This window comes from Citrus clementina, unplaced genomic scaffold (genome assembly GCF_000493195.1).
Source record: "Citrus clementina cultivar Clemenules unplaced genomic scaffold, Citrus_clementina_v1.0 scaffold_9, whole genome shotgun sequence".
Classification (NCBI taxonomy): domain Eukaryota; kingdom Viridiplantae; phylum Streptophyta; class Magnoliopsida; order Sapindales; family Rutaceae; genus Citrus; species Citrus x clementina.
In genome coordinates this window covers 28437492-28454701 of record NW_006261964.1, presented here as the reverse complement: position 1 = coordinate 28454701, position 17210 = coordinate 28437492, and the positions used below count along the sequence as shown (strand labels likewise).

The 17210-nt window shown below is 35.6% G+C and overlaps 4 protein-coding genes across 7 annotated transcripts; 3 read left to right on the top strand and 1 right to left on the bottom strand.

Moving 5' to 3' along the window:
* The first annotated feature begins 1185 nt into the window (after positions 1 to 1185).
* Positions 1186 to 7898, top strand: LOC18033207 (hydroxymethylglutaryl-CoA synthase). Of its 4 annotated transcripts, none has more exons than XM_024184721.1 (12): positions 1186 to 1512; positions 2428 to 2534; positions 3273 to 3405; positions 4027 to 4170; positions 4940 to 5098; positions 5521 to 5594; positions 5693 to 5768; positions 5877 to 5932; positions 6388 to 6475; positions 6580 to 6720; positions 6831 to 6980; positions 7542 to 7898. In XM_024184721.1, exons 1-12 carry the CDS (start codon positions 1438 to 1440, stop codon positions 7707 to 7709), a joined length of 1371 nt encoding a protein of 456 aa, XP_024040489.1. In that variant the 5' UTR covers positions 1186 to 1437; the 3' UTR covers positions 7710 to 7898. The 4 variants fall into 4 exon arrangements, with proteins under 4 accessions (XP_024040489.1, XP_006421823.1, XP_024040499.1 ...); XM_006421760.2 differs by having other exon boundaries at positions 7509 to 7898; XM_024184731.1 differs by having other exon boundaries at positions 7498 to 7898.
* A 488-nt stretch (positions 7899 to 8386) lies between these two features.
* On the top strand, positions 8387 to 10128 carry LOC18033365 (transcription factor TCP19). Its single transcript, XM_006421755.2, has 2 exons — positions 8387 to 8560; positions 8856 to 10128. Exon 2 carries the CDS (start codon positions 8956 to 8958, stop codon positions 9970 to 9972), a length of 1017 nt encoding a protein of 338 aa, XP_006421818.1. The 5' UTR covers positions 8387 to 8560; positions 8856 to 8955; the 3' UTR covers positions 9973 to 10128.
* A 2861-nt stretch (positions 10129 to 12989) lies between these two features.
* LOC18033209 (peroxidase 66) lies at positions 12990 to 14360 on the top strand. Its single transcript, XM_006421754.1, has 3 exons — positions 12990 to 13199; positions 13324 to 13512; positions 13797 to 14360. The coding sequence occupies exons 1-3, from the start codon at positions 12990 to 12992 to the stop codon at positions 14358 to 14360; spliced, it is 963 nt and encodes a 320-aa protein (XP_006421817.1).
* A 101-nt stretch (positions 14361 to 14461) lies between these two features.
* LOC18033552 lies at positions 14462 to 16998 on the bottom strand. Its single transcript, XM_006421753.2, has 4 exons — positions 16840 to 16998; positions 15706 to 15953; positions 15194 to 15407; positions 14462 to 15045 (listed from the first exon to the last, which is right to left on the bottom strand). The coding sequence occupies exons 1-4, from the start codon at positions 16996 to 16998 to the stop codon at positions 14923 to 14925; spliced, it is 744 nt and encodes a 247-aa protein (XP_006421816.1). The 3' UTR covers positions 14462 to 14922.
* Between the last annotated feature and the right edge of the window lie 212 nt (positions 16999 to 17210).

Below are 17210 nucleotides of genomic sequence, written 5' to 3'. Positions count from 1 at the left end.
ACGTTTAGCATACGGGCAAAGGCTCACCGCTCACCTAACAAGCTACCAACAGCCCAACAACATTAATCACACTTTAAATTGTTAATGCAAAAAAAAAAAAAAAATGAAAATTTGCAAGATTGGAAATGATTTCTTTGAATAGCCTTGATATTTTTTTGGTACCATTTTCAGAAAAACAAATACTTGTTGTCTTAAAAAATGTCGAAGTGAATGAAAAAAAAAAAAAAACCAAATACACCTTTAAAAAAGAGTGGAAACTATTCTAACTTACCCAGAACCATTCTTATTAATTGTAATATTTCTTGTTCCCAAAAAAATCTAATTTGAAAAAGAAAATGACATAAAAATTTGTTAGGTTTTAGTTAGGCAAATGCTCAACCATACAGCTAACAACAACTTAATAACGCCAATCTCACATTAAATTGTCATTTGCCAACCATACTTTTTAGCAGTCTAATAAATTTTCAGGTAGACTAGTTTATATAAGAAGGTTCAAATTCATTCTACGCTCAAACATTTATTCAAACATTTATAAATAAAGTTATTTTAGTAAGGGTATTGATATTTAGATTAAATAAATAAATAAATAAAACATTAACGAAATGAATTAGGTCCTCTTTAGAATTAAAGTACTGTAATTTTTAAATTACAGCTACTGTGGAAAAAAACTGTAACTATAAAATAAAACTTAATAATATGTAATAAATATAAATTTTAAATAATAATTTTTTAAAAAAATTATTAAAGATATAATAGATTTTTTATCGTATAAGTAAAAAATCATATCAGTATAACTTCTAAATTACAACAGCTACTATTGACTAAATATTTTAATACTATAATTTTCACATGCACAACCTCAATCCCAAACGCACCGTTATAACACCGCGCTAACACCACACAAAAGATTTTTACCAACCTTTATTTATTTATTTATTTAATTTTTTGCATTTTTCTTATAGCGATCCTACCAAAATAAATTGTAATTTAATATACTCAATAACAAAAAAATAATTATTAAATTTAATCTGCAGGTTGGGTAGAATTTTGCATAGCAACGATGAACACTATATCATTATAAATTTATAATAAATAACGTTAAATAATGATGAAAAAAAATAAAAATAAAAATTCGTCGTAAATATTACTAACCTCAGGGTCAAAATTTGAATCGGGTCGGTCCTATACTGAACTGCGCCCGCCGTTCTTTAAACCGTACCACGTTGTCTGCGCATTTCGAGTTCGACTTGGTTACACACACACTTAACTTACACGTTCACTCACGACGCACTCGCAGTCGCGCAAGCAATTAAACACACACACACACACTCTCTCTGTCGCTCTTCTTTTTTATTTATTTTTGGTTATTTCTCTCGATTTTCTCACTCGTATTCTCGGTGTCCAAACGGGAATCAACTCCGAGAAAGTGAAGGAAAAATGACTTCTTGGCATCCGAAAAATGTCGGAATCCTCGCCTTGGACATTTACTTCCCTCCTACTTGCGTTCTTCAGGTGCAAAATTTTCTCTTTTTCTTGTTTAATAATCCCTTAGCTGCGTTGAAGTTTTTGTAAATACTGCGTAAACTAGCTCCATTATGGTTTAAGAATTAAGATTACGCATGTTGAATATTTGAAAATACTCTGCATCAGAAAATGTTTGAATTTTGTTTTGTTTTTTTTTTTTTTTTTTTAAAATGAATTCAATTTGTGTTGTTTTAGTTTTCATTTTTTTAAAAACGAATCAAATGTGTGTGCTTGGATGATGTTAATCATGATCATTTGAATGGGGGCTGTAATTATTTATTTTAACTAAGTAGCTTTAATAAAATAGTGAAAAAGTTTCATGTTCGCCCAATTAGAAAGAGTATTAGAAAGTATCTGAAACATTGGAACTGGTAAGGTTTTTTGTTGGTGTGTTTTGTGAGCATTCCCCCCACCCTCCAAAAAAAAGCGCTTTTAAAATCTTTTTCTTGTTAGAGGACTTAAAAGTTGAATTGCAAGAGCACTTACCAAGAATTATTACATCATAAAGCACTTTACACGCTCGTTTAACATAAAAGGTGCTTTTAATTATCATGAATACTAAATAGACACTTTACCAAGAATTATTGCAAGAGCACTTTACCAAGAATAATACTAAATAGACACAGATGTACTTTTTTTATATAAAGCATTTTTCATGGTAATAATAGTAGATTTTAAGTACTTTCCACAGTAACTGGAGGTTATTAGATGTTTTTGTTTGTGCATGTGATATTATTTAGCAGATAGTTCCATTGCATGACCAATTGGTGCTTTTTTTTTTCCCCCCCAAAAAAAACATTTTTGCTTCTTATTTTGTTATGTCAATATTTTCAAGATAGAGTGATGTGGTTCATATTTCTTATAACTGAGTTATCTTTGTTCTAATTCTTTTGGCATTTATAGGAAGCTTTAGAGGTTCATGATGGGGTGAGCAAAGGGAAATATACTGTAGGTCTTGGACAAGATTGCATGGCATTTTGTTCAGAGGTGGAAGATGTCATCTCAATGAGGTTAATGATGCTCGCTTATCATTTCCTTGTGCTTAGTTTATTACTAACAATTAACACCCTGAAAGATGAGCATAGGCTCTAGTACAACTTGAATGTGTTAATTATTTTTAGTCATGTTGTTTGAGGCATCCCTTTCGGAACATTCTTGTATTACAGCCATACTTTCTGTTTACCTGCCAAGTGAACGGTTCACCATCTGAACGAATGTATCTGAGGACAGAAAAATATTTTGATTCAATCATTTCCCTTTTTTTAGGAAAGTTTGCAGAATCTAATGGTTATAAGCATGAAGAAATGTGTAATTATGTTTATTTATATTATAGGAATTTTTTTTTAACAGTGTGGCAAAATGTTAGAGCTTTTTTGTTAAAAAGAAAAAACTTTTTTATTTTTTGGCCTTTTCTTGTGAAACTATCCATTGATTGTGATGTTGTTGCTAGAACTTCAGTCATAGCCATACTATTTGAACATGTCGATTTTGATGGTTTTAGGTGTTGTTGGGACTCTGAAGGACTTTGAATTGCATCTAATATCGTTACTTATTTACTCGATCATATATTGCGTAGTGTGTTTGAATTGCAAAATTTTACCTGACTGCACTTTCATTTATTCATTGTTGTCTGAAAGGCCCTGCAACAAGGGGATTGTGGTGTTAGCCTTATTACCCTTAATTTTTATGGCCAAAAAACCTGCTGGTCAGGACTCTCATTATTCATTGACGTCTATGTTTTCTGTCAGTTTGACAGTTGTTACCTCCCTTCTTGAGAAATATAAAATTGATCCAACTCAAATTGGACGACTTGAAGTTGGCAGCGAGACTGTCATTGACAAGAGCAAATCAATTAAGACCTTCCTAATGCAAATTTTTGAGGTATTTCTCCTTTTTATTCTAAAAATTTTATATTTTAGATTCAGGTAATCTTTTTGTTAAGTATAACTTTCAGCACTTGATAGTAATTTAAGGTGAATTTCTGTTGTCGTGAACAAATTCTTTAACTACTGGCATAAGCCTAAGGTATGAATAGCAGAACAACTGGATTTAAATTTAATATAATGACATCAGCTATCAAATCCAACGTCTTACATTTACTACCCAAAAAAGGAGTTTGTGACTATAAATATGTTAGCATTATGGGATACTAGGGTTGATTAATGCAAGCTGACTGAGCTTTCAGAAGGAGTATACTTGTAATGCTTTCTATTAGTCTTGAAGTACCTTTAAGAAACTGATGTATAATGGCTCTCAATAAGATGAAAATTATAATTTTTTTTTCCTCCTCTTTAGACTGAAAACAGAGCATTGTTTTGTTTTTATAACATGTATTCTCTTACCTGCCCATTGAATTTACTATATTGTGTATCCTAGAATCTTTTGCATGACATGAAATAAACAGTTATGTCATTCCTCGCTGTAATATGTAGTATCTTTGTTTTTTCCTAGTTTGGTTTTCCTGTGAGTTATGCACCTTACACTAACTCTCATAAGGAACAGAAATATGGAAATACTGACATTGAAGGAGTTGATTCAACAAATGCTTGCTATGGAGGAACTGCAGCTTTATTCAATTGTGTGAACTGGGTGGAGAGTGCTTCATGGGATGGACGCTATGGACTAGTTGTATGCACAGATAGTGCGGTATGATTTCTTTGGAAATGCGGCTAGAATCACTTCTTTACATTAAAATTAAGTCTAGAAAAGGAAAGAAATTACTACGTTAGTGTTAGTTGATTCTTGAATTGCGGCCTTGTAAAACCTACTAATATTTCTTATCTTATGAAGGAAGAATCATATGAGGCATGAACCCTAGTATCCAAATGTTTGAAGTCATGAAGAAAATTTGAACTATTTTAAGTTTCATTCTATTGACATTTGAATTCCAATATTAATTACGGGAGAATACATCTTTTGCAATCCTGAGATAATCTGTTATGGAAACTTTGATAGCTTCTATCATGGGTACCAGCATTAGTCTTCCCAAGTTACTCAATCTAAACTAAAATTCTGCACATTGATTCACTAGGATTTCCTGGCTTTCCCAATAAGGAATTTTCTGATTCAATTGAAGTTCTTCAGTTCTTCAAATAGTACATCAATGAGGTCAATTTAATGCTAGATATCAAAGAGAATTAGCATCTTTGTGAAATGAAAATTTCCATTTACGGATTGTGAAAAAATTTCTCTTTCTAGTAAAAAAGAATCAGTGTTAGGTTTTAATTCCCCTTCATTATTGCAAATTTTCTGCAACCATCAATTTTAAGTAGCACTAGGTTTTAATTAATCCAAAGTGAAGCCTAGGAGTATTGGCTATTAGTTATTTGACTTTAATGTAATGCACGAACTTGACAATTTGATTCTTTGGTCATAGGGATGTTGATTTAATTTTAATAAAATGCCTTTGTTCCAGGTTTATGCTGAAGGGCCAGCTCGGCCCACCGGAGGAGCAGCTGCCGTCGCCATGTTGATAGGGCCTGATGCTCCTATTGCTTTTGAAAGCAAACTTAGAGGCAGTCATATGTCTCATGCCTATGATTTTTACAAGCCCAATCTGGCTAGTGAATATCCAGTAATGCTTTCCCCTAATCTATCAGTCTCTTTCTCTTATTATAAAGATCTTGGATTTGTTATCTGCATTTGTATTTTTGCATGTGATTATTTCCTGATATAGCGGAAGAAACTATATTTGTTAATGTGCTTTTTGTGTATGATTTTTGTTTGATTACCAAATCTATTGAGACAAAGTAAAAGATAAATGCGCAATTGATATTATTCATGTTTTATGTGTTTATGTGAGAATTGCTACTTTATACAAATATAAGACTTTCTATTCTTGTAGTGGAAACTTGGGTGTCTAATAGACTCAAAGTGCACTAGCTGTTTGGGAGCTACTGCTATTTAAATATACTAGTACAACGAGATTATGATGTGCTTGTCACTTGGAACTTTCTTTGTATGGTTAAATAATTTTATTTGTATTTGTGGTTGTAGGTTGTTGATGGAAAGTTGTCACAAACTTGTTATCTCATGGCACTTGATTCTTGCTACAAGTATTTCTGTCAGAAGTAATAACCACTAATTTTTACAATTCTTTTCTCTCTGGAAGGAAGATGTTCTCATCTAGCTGTGCTGCTAGAAGCTCATAAAATTCTGCTTTTCATAGGTTTGAGAAATTGGAGGGTAGGCAATTTTCAATGTTGGATGTTGATTATTTTGTCTTTCACTCTCCATACAACAAGGTATTGATGTTTCCCACTCTTGGGGATGTTATTAAATGCTGTGGAGCATCTCAAATTAAAACTTTAAGATTCTTAACTAATATCTTCTTTCTGAAACTTTTACTGCAGCTTGTGCAGAAAAGTTTTGCTCGGCTGTTCTTTAATGATTTCTTAAGGAATGCCAGGTTTTGTGTCTCACTCTGGTTTGCTTGTATTTATCCAATCTCATGTAGAACATATTGGAATGCTTTTTGATAAAATGGATTACTAATATTTTTAACAATAATTTAATTTCTATTAGCACTGCAATTGCATTATAACACCACGATTTTAGTAATGGGACATTTAAATTGGCTTGGAGGAAACCAAAGGTTGTTGTTCCTAAAAGTAGAAAAGAAATAACTGCTGTGTAATTTCCCCATGCCGTTTATAAGATGATATTTAATACATTTCTTAACTAATCTTCCTTTGGGGACTAATAAACGACATCAAATAGAGTACCATAAATGAGTATTATATTTGGCAGTAATCTAAAGAGCTCTCCTAGACTTTAAGATGCAGATACCATTTTCATGAGATATTAGATTTATCTGATAAACACTTATCAGTTTTTTGAAATATTTTCTGGAAAGCACATCAGCTCTGTTGATGAGATCGCAAAAGAAAAACTAGCCCCTTATTCAACCCTATCTGATGTTGAGAGCTATCAGAGCCGGGATCTTGAAAAGGTGAGTTACCATTCTGATTGTCCCATTAATAGGGTTGGTGCTCTGTGGGCTCATGGTTGCTTGAGGTGAAATTTGCACTGATCAAATTTCTGATCCAATCAAAGGCAAGCCAGCAAGTTGCAAAACAACTTTATGATTTAAAGGTGCAACCATCCACCCTTATACCAAAACAAGTCGGTAACATGTACACTGCATCTCTTTATGCAGCATTTGCATCCCTTCTTCACGAAAAGCATAGCTCTCTGGTATTGACCTTTTTCACTATCTTTTATGTGTAGTTTGCCTTCCATATGTTGAGAATGGGAAGTTTTTATTAGGAATACTTCGTAAATGTTGTTGTATCCGTTGGATTCAGGAAGGTAAGCGGGTAATAATGTTTTCATATGGAAGTGGTCTAACTGCTACAATGTTCTCACTCCAACTTCAAGAAGGCCATCGTCCTTTCAGCTTGTCAAACATTGTGAAAGTGATGGATGTTCCTGGGAAGCTGAAGTTGAGACATGAGGTATTTCTTCCTTTTGCAGATATATAATATAAATCTGGGCTCATTTTAGAAACCCTTGTAGGGCAAGCAAAGGCCTACAACTGTTTCCTGCTGGTCCTTTATGTTGTTTTTGGTTCAAGGTCATGTTTGGATGGTAACATAAAGCATTGAAACAGTAGGACAATGAGATTCTCTTTATTGAAACCAAGTGGTAAGCATGCTTACATAATCAATTTCTGGAATTTAAAAGAAAAGGAAGTTACTATCTTTTTCTTTTCCTTTCACCTTTGGTCACTGCATGCATGGAAATTATAGTGTCCAGTTTTCATACTATAGTGGTCGAAAATCTAAACACGTGAGTCTGTTAAAGAGTTATGCTGTATTGTCAGCCTTCAGTTTCTCTTATCATTTGCTTTACTACAAGATGCTTGTAATATATGATCATCCACTGCAAATAATTTTGGTATTAGGCATTGTTCATATATTGTATTCTTCCTCGTTCTTGTTGATGTACGACATTTCCATAAAATTAGTGTAGTAATCTTGCAGTTTCCTCCTGAAAAATTTGTCGACATAATGAAGCTCATGGAGCACAGATATGGGGCAAAGGACTTTGTGACAAGCAAGGACAGTAGCCTCCTGTCACCGGGCACCTGCTACCTAACTGAAGTTGATTCAATGTTTCGGCGATTTTACGCCAAGAAGGAGAACACCTCCAATGCTGCAACCTGTGAAAATGGTGCCAGTTAATTAACATCCCTGACATCTGGAGGTAACAAAGCCATTGCCTGCCTCTACCGATCGCTTGTCATTATCTTGAAAGACGGTAAAGCTTTTTAGACAGCATACACTGAAACACAAATATTATTACTGGTGAAATAGCTCAATGAGCGTGATCAGAATTCTCCATCTCCAAAGCTGTGTCACATTATTAAATTATTATCATATTGTTATTACGAATAATTTTAGTGTTCTTTCTAAATCCACAAAGTATTGTTTGATTGCTCCGACTCGGCAAAACTTTTAAATAAGAATCAATTCTGGCCGACCCATAATACCCAAATAGGAACTTTACATGTTACTGCACTAATAACGTTCAAACATTAACAGGTAGGACGTTGGATATTTTTCTTGGAACTGCCTAATGTAGTGATAATGGCCAAACTCCACCTAAAAAATTTCAAGTCCACAGAAATTGGGAAAATTTCAAGAGATAAATCACCAACGCAACACTTTATCTAATTTAATGGAGAAATTTTTAATAAATTAGAGATATTATGTCAGCCACGTTAAAAATAAATAATATTATAATATATATTTATATTTATTTTAAAAATTTAACATATAAATAATTATCATATTAAATTTAACTATACAATTAGGTGTATTATATCTGATCTATTTTAAGCTTTCTCAATTTGAAGGGGCCGACTTTTTAAAGATGGGATCCACCACGTGTCAACATCACCGGAACACTGAGTTAGGCGTGACTTTTCCAGCCGTCGATGCGTTTTCCACTATAAATAAATAGGCACTGGAGGGTCCCTCTCTTTGTTCGGACTCACATCAGCAGGATAAGTGGGGCAGCTTCGTTTTCTAGGGTTTGTTTCTCTCTCTCTCTCTCTCTCTCTCTCTCTCTCTTCCCCCCCCCCCCCCGCTCCCCTTATTTCTCTTTCCACTGTTACTTTTCTGTATTTATTTTTAATAAAAATCTATTTCCATGTCCTTTCTCTATTAATTTTTCAAAAAATAAGATTCAAAACACAGTCAACGTACCATTTCTCTGTTACATATTAGTAACTATTTTAGGGTTCTATAGCCTGATAGCTTTGTTTCCTCTCGGCCAATTCCTTGTTGATTACTTTTGGGTTTTACCATTTTGGGTTTTCTTGATAGGTTTGTTTTTCGTTTATTCAACACGGAAGAAATTAACAACAACGAAGAACAGAGCAACAGCAACGCCTCCAAAAATTTCTCACGGTCAGAAACATCAATCATGGACCCACAGCAAGAACCAACGGTCCCAATGAAAGAAGAGGCACTAACGGACCCAGAGAATCAAGAATGCGATCACTCTGCTTTGCAGCCAATGGGCCTCGTTCAAGTCCCCATGGTACCCGCAGCACCACCAATCAGCCGCTCGCAGAAGCTCGTACCCAGACGCCCTTCCAAAGATCGGCACACCAAGGTCGAAGGCCGCGGCCGTAGGATTAGAATGCCCGCCACGTGTGCGGCCAGGATCTTTCAACTAACCCGCGAACTCGGTCACAAGTCCGACGGTGAAACCATCCGTTGGTTACTGGAACACGCCGAGCCAGCCATTATTGAGGCCACTGGCACTGGCACGGTCCCGGCTATCGCCGTTTCCGTTAACGGAACGTTAAAGATTCCCACAACGTCTCCAGCGAAACCTGCCGGCGAAGAACTGCCGAGGAAACGGCGGAAGAGACCGTGTAACAGCGAGTTCATTGATATTAACGAACAGCACAGCAGCAGCAGCAGCAGCAGCCAAAGCTCACTCTCGTCCGGGCTGGCACCAATTACACCCACAACGACGTCGTACCATAACAATAATATTAATAATAGTATCAGTGCCGGACAAGGTTTTGTTCCGTTATGGCCAATGGGTGCGTTCATGTTACAAGCTGCACAATCTGGCGTTGTCAGTTGCGGCACTGTGTCTAATCAAGCTCAATTATGGGCCTTTCCCGCAGCCGCAACGCCCATTTTTAATCTTCAAACTAGACCCATTTCGAGTTTTGTATCCGCAACAGCACAATCAAGTGAAGGGCAGGGCTCTGATGGTGTCTTGGGTTCGTGTTCGTCAAGCGGTACTACTACGACTGCTACGACGAGTGCTAGTGTTAGTAACAGTGCTACCACCACAACTTCAACTACCCAGATGCTTAGAGATTTTTCTTTGCAGATTTATGATAAGAAAGAGCTTCAGTTTCTTGGCAAGCCTGCTGCTGCTACTACTTCTAACCAGCAAACTACCTGTTCAAAGCCTTAGATTTTTACTTGTGATGAATATTCGATATTTAGGATTTAAGGGCTGATTTTTGTAATCTAGGCATGTAGCTACCGGCTAATGCACAACAAGAACGGAACAAGGTTCCTTTTTTGTTAACCCATCATCCGGATTATTATCACAATATCGATTCAAGTCCCCTCTCGTTTTGTACATTTTCTTTTGCCTTTCTTATCTTTTCTTCCTCGTTTGGCAAAATAATATCTGGTTTCCCTCAATGTTTAGAAACATCAACAAGTAAATGACTCTTCGCGACTTTACAGGGCATGGAAAGTCTAAATATCGCTTGCAACCGGAGCATTACTCATGTCAACTCAGTAAATATTACTAACAAATGCAGCATTACTCGTGTCAAATCAGCTTTTTAGCGGAGTCTTAATGAGGGGGCCAATATGAAAATAATTGCAAGAAGAGTGTGTTTAATTGTGGTTTCATCAAAATCCGGACTGAGATATTATTATCCTATTTAAATATGTTTATTTTAAAAAGTTGGAACACGTGATAACGGAATTGCACGTGCAAGGTGGGTCGTCTCGTGGGGTGGGGGGGTCAACCAGAAAGGTGTGGACCAAGATGAGTGGTTCAATGTGGGCCACGAGTTGTTATCACGTGAAGACGGCACGTGGTCCGAGGGTTGTGGACCCACCCGTTTTTTCTGTTATTTATCCTGCCATCTTTAATTGATGGTCCCTACCTAGCCCTAGGGTCTACTTTTTTTGGGGCTTTCCAGGCTGGCCCCACTGACACGCGTCGGTGACTAGCTGTTTTCTGGGACCTTTTAGTTAAATCAAAACTGACACGTGGATTCATTATTGATAACCTCAGTTGTTCCGTGTTGCGTTCTTATCCTAGAAGCAAACTTGAGATGAGGATACGATGCATCATCAGAATATATTTAATTACTTAAATATTTTATTTAGAAATTTAAGCTATTGTTAAAACATTCAACATACCCAATTAGTGCATTTGAATGAAATGGGAGTTGAATTTACATGAACTTGACCATGAAAATGATGGTGATTTTTCTGATAAACTTCTTTGCAATTTATAAGAATGGACGCCAAATATAGTCGTAACACATAATGATAGAAATGAAATTATATGGTAAATTGGTAATTGAAGTAAGAGACTGAGAGAGCTAGAAATTAAAAACATGTCGCATCAATTTTGCGAAAAAAAAATAATTATGTCGATCTAAGGAAATTTGTGGGTTGCAAATAGAGTATAAAGGAGGATGCATATAAGAGAAAACTTATAATAGTTGTTTGTATATTGGAGGTATCACGTTATCTGTACAAAACAACTCTATATGAAAATTGTAATACATACAAATTGATAGTGATACTAAATGAAAATACTAAGTATTACTGTTGTCAGTTGTCACTTGCTCGTTGTAGTTTATAAATTATACTAAGTATAAGGTTTTTTTTTTTGGGTTGTGTTGGGGGGGGGGGGGGGGAGGACTACATAGAAGTTAATGGGTGGGTGATGAGGATAAGGCCCAGGAGAAGCTGTGGATCGGATTGGGGTGTCGATTTAATAGGCCCAAGCTTAACTAAGGGCCAAGTCAACAGAAAAACAAAGGCCATATTGGGCCACTTAAGTTGCAGTTCTATATAACGAAGGAGTTAAGCTTTTCGCACTCCTTTGACAATCCTTATAAAATCCCATATCTGGAAACATTGTTCTACATTACTAATTGAAATTACATAAACGGACAAATTGAATTTAATTAAATTAAAATGTCTTTACACCCAATTTTGATGCTATTATCTTTAAATTTTAATGTATGATATAATTAATTTTTTTATAAACTCGAAATTGTTTTGAAATAATGAGGAAATAAATTACCTAATGATTTATTTTGCTTACGGAAAAATATATCTTGAATTTAATGAACTCAGTCTAGAAGATGCTTCAATTTAATTAAAACCCGGTTGTATCTTTTGTTCTATTTGTTAATTGTGATTAATGGAAGAGTTATAAATGTAACAAGTAGAATTTCATAAGAGTTCTCATGGGATGTTAGAAGCTCCACTCATAACTGACTTTCAGTTTCTTGGTAAATAAACAATATATACGATATTACTAGTACATGATTTATTGATTTTACTTATTTATTTATTTTGCCACTACCAACATATTATCGTAAGGTACTCAATTACTTGTGTACTTTAGCTTTCACCAGCTGTACTAGCATCAACAAACCTGATAGATATAAGCTAACAATCACAAAAATATTTGTTTGTAATTTGGTCTTTATTTATTTATTTATTATTTCTTTTTTACCTTTTTACTCATTTCACTCACACTCGAGTCTTCAACGTAGCTCATAAGTAACTTCTCCATTGTCCAATATGAATTCTACAACCACAGGCTTATAATACAAAACACCCACTAATTTTAATTGGTAGATTGTTTACTTTTTTTAAAAAAAAAATAATAATTCACTTTTAATTCTATTTTTCGAATGATTGTTAGATATAAATTTACATGAGACTGCATTTGATATCAAGACAGAGAAAATTCACGTGAGATATCAAGTTCGATTTAAAGAAAATTCATCACAATATGCAATCGGACAAGCCATGAAAATTGATTACATATCTTCTAAGTATAATATATGGCCTTTCCACTTGATACCAGCTAATTAACACAACGATCGGGCTCCTAATCTTGTATTAATTTTTAATATATTGTATAAATTGTAGATTAGGTAGTGCTAAGGTGTAATTACTTTGTCTCAAAGCACGCCAAATTAAGCTAGCCGCTCCAGTTTCTTCAAAAACATAAATATTTTTTTTAATTTTTAATTTTTTCCTGTTGTATATTGAGTAACTTGGAAGAAAATAAAATCCACAACATTTAAAATATTAAATGTCTGTGTCTATGGACTGTTCATACTATATATAGTTGCATGCATCTAATGACACTTTCACCGTATGCTTTAGTTATCATCTCCCATTATTATTTCTTCACATTCAAAAGTGAGAAAGAAAATGGTTGCAAAGAATCTCGTCTGTGCAATTATTCTGCTTCTCTTAGTGTCACTTGGGCAGGCAGAGGCAGCACTGAATGCACATTATTATGATCAAACGTGCCCGCAAGCCGAGAAAATCATTTTAGATGCTGTTCGTAATGCTTCAATGCATGACCCGAAAGTCCCAGCTCGCATCCTCAGGATGTTCTTTCACGATTGTTTCATAAGGGTATGATTGTTAATTAATTCTTCTCCTCTTTAAGTACTCCGAAAAATTAACGAGCCAAAAAATTAATTGAATGGCCTCTAATTTGCTATGGTTTCAAATGATGATATTATGGTATGAAACATAGGGATGTGATGCGTCGGTGTTGCTGGACTCGACTCCGCAAAACAAAGCTGAAAAGGATGGCCCTCCGAATATCTCAGTTCGATCATTTTATGTGATTGATGACGCAAAAGCTGAGCTTGAAAAGGCTTGCCCACACACAGTTTCTTGCGCCGATATAATCGCCATTGCAGCAAGGGATGTAGTAACCATGGTGATGCTCAATTTCTTAGCGTGCTGTATAATATATACATCACGTGCAAATTGCACTCAATATGCCCCAATAACATAGAAATTGCATAAGCTAGAATTCTGAGTGTTTTCTCATACACCTGACCTTACAAATTATGTAATCTTATTACTCAATCCACTTACCCGACCTTACTCGACACCGAGTTTCTTTTTATTTTTTTATTTTTTTTCGCCCTGTCTTTCTTGAATTATTATATATGATATATTATCTTGATTTATATCTTTTTATTTGTTTATTTTTGATAGTCTGGAGGACCTTATTGGAATGTTCTAAAAGGAAGGAAAGATGGAAGAGTGTCCAAAGCATCCGAAACAAGAAGCTTACCAGCACCAACGTTCAACGTGACACAACTCATTCAAAGTTTTGCACAAAGAGGCTTAGGAGTTCAAGATTTGGTTGCTTTATCAGGTGGCCACACTCTAGGGTTTTCACACTGCTCATCATTTGAAGCCAGGCTACGTAACTTCAGTTCACTGCTTGACATTGACCCATCTATGGATCTTGACTTCGCCGAAAAGCTTAGAAGCAAATGCCCAAAACCAAACAAAGATCGCAATGCTGGACAGTTCTTGGACTCTACATCGTCCGCTTTTGATAACAACTATTACAAACAACTTACGGTAGGTAAGGGCGTGTTTGGATCAGATCAATCTCTGTTTGGCGATTTCAGGACCAAGTGGATTGTTGAATCGTTTGCCATAGACCAGGGTTTGTTCTTCAAAGAGTTCGTGAATTCTATGGTGAAGCTTGGAAATGTGAGTATTATTGAAAATGGAGAAGTGAGACTCAAATGCGGAGTGGTTAATTAATTATAATTAAGCCTGAGAGAGAGATGAGAGAGCGGTAATAAGACACTTTTTTTTTTCCTCCCCTTATTTTTTTATTGAGTATTGCTGAATTGCTGTAATGCAAAATCGATGTCGATCATGTAATTGATTATTATCCAGAATTGAGCAATATAAAGTACCATAAATTGACAGATTGTAAAACAATTTGTGCGAATTTGTGTCACATGCCAACATGGTAACACCAGTGTTTTTAAAGTGCGTGGTAATACAGAGTCCATACATAAAGTCACTACTGTTGGGCAAAGGCAGCGGCACACAGCATCTGCACGAAACATAAACTGCAGAAACTTTCTTTAAAGACTATCATTTAAAGAGGGAAATTCGAGGTTGTTCTACTTGATTCGCTGTTGACTGTTTAGTTGCAAAATTCAACTCCACCCCACTGCAACTTGTCAGAGGTTATGTTATCAGTCGCTCAAAAACTCAGATTCATATTCACACCACCAAAATAAAGTTCTAGCAAGCTGAGTTATGGATGGTAGTTAACAAGCCGAGCCTGCTTGACTTGAATAACGACTTGTCCTCAAGCAAAAACTACATCTGAACGGAAGATGTATTTGACACCCTTTATAACATTCCGGGCTTCATGCAACATACACTTGTCACCATGAATGTGTATGAGAGCCATTCCTTCAATAGGAGCTACCTACAGTATTCAAATTGCACAAATAGGCAAAATTGAAAATGCAACTTTATTACATAAGGCTAATGCAAATGGGAAAGACAAGATTAAATGGTTGTGCTTGTATGAAAAATAAATGATGAGGAGCAGGGGAAAAGGGAAACACATTCACCTCGGCCACAAGTTTATTCCTTGAACCATAGAAGACAGTCTCTCCTCCAACAAGAGGCTCCGGGGACGAATCATTATGGATACTCAAATCATTTTTAGCCTTGGCTTTTAAACCACCACTCAAATATATTAACAAAGTATAATGGGTGCGCTTTCCATCCCCAAGGTTAACACTTTCATCAATATGTTGTCCAAATCGTTGACCTACCTTGTACCTGGAATATAGAAAAAACAACATATACTGAATATTAAAAGAAATCAAGGTTGGTGACTTCATGGGTTACATGGGCAGCTTATAATGGAGAATTCTCTTTGACAAAGGGGTCTCTTAGTATAAAGTCTAAAACATTCCTTTCTAGGCCAATCAAGATTACCCCTAACTCTAAGATTACAAACTTGATCTGCACCGTTTGGAGGTATGGAAATGATTAGCACACTAGCTAAGCAAGTTCCTTATACTAGGGATCCATATGAAAATTTGAGATCGAATTACAAGGAAGAAATTCAATGAACCTGTAGAATCTGATATTTGGATTCAAGCCGACAGCAAGCTTCCCCCGAATTTTAATATCAGTAAATAATTTGCTAAGTCCAGACTCCCATACCGTCTCGGCAAGAACAGGATCATTCACAGAAATTCGATCATTATCTCTATAAGCTTCACCTTTTAATGGGCCAAGGCTCCCTTGGTGAACAAAACCCATTGCTTCAGCAGCTTTAACAAATCCCTTTGATTCAGCAGATGTAAAGAAATTTTGCACCTTAATAACATAAACAAAGAACTATGAGAACAGGAAAATTCAAAAGAAGACATTCTCAATGTAATATAAATTAGCCATATATCCAGGAAAACCTTTTGTGCCTACATAAAGATCTTAATCTAAAGAGCAGATTCCACATCATTCACCATTCAACAAGTCAATTTCCTTGCCGTTCACTTCTCCAAGGACCATTTTTAACTTTGATCCTCCGAATTAATGCTTGAAATCCATACTAAAAATTCTTTCCGCTATCTCAATCTCCATATAATTTGTTTTCTCCACACGTTCCCTGCTTCTTGTTAGTAAACTCGACCGAATTCCCTATCTCATCCCTGATTGATCACCTATGTGTTCACAATTCATTAACTGATTTTCTACCCTTTCTTTCCTCACCACCAACCATCTCCATATTGCAACTGAAATCCCTCTGTTATTTTTCCAGGTCAATCAATATCCTATCGCAAAGGACCAGAGCATGCATGTCCACCCCACTCGTCCGCAAAATGAAGCAAAAAGGACCAAGCTCCAAATTATATTGAAGCTTGAGCTCCAGCTCAAAGCTAACTCTATGGATTACAAAATTACAGGCCTCATTTCATATTACATCTTAATTACTAAGTGACGAATAATATAAAATTTTGACCTCCCCACATTCTTACGCCTACACATACAGCAAAGTTAAGAACTCACCATACAAAGACTAGATTTCTTAATCAAAGAGTAACGTCACTGGTACAAAATGAAAATTCATTAACAAGATTCTAAGAAAACTATCCCTGCTACAGAATAACGCGAACCCAAATGGACATTTGCCTCAGAAATTAAACTTTTCAACAGAGGATTCACCGCAGCACGTAGAATTTGAAAAATGGAATCGGAATCTTACAGTGAAGAGATCTGTGTCTTTGAGGCGAGAAACCCGAAGGTCTTGTTTGGGTTTAATGATTGGCCACTTTGATGTTGTTGTTGTCGACTTCTTGGCGTCAGCTTCTCTTCTTCTTTCGCCCATTTTTCTCTTCGTTGTTCCTCTTCCTGCCTCTGCCATACAACACCACTTTCGATTTTCTGTCTAATTCCGATTCCCCTAAATATAGAATTGTCCAGCCCAAGCTCCAAGCCCAAGCCTAGGCCCAAGCCCACTTTTAATCATTTCAATAGAAATCACTCAAGAGAAAATTATAACCAACCGCCCCCAAACAGTCAATCTACTGTTTGTTCTAACCACTGTGAGGGCATCCTTGTCTTTGCGTGTATATT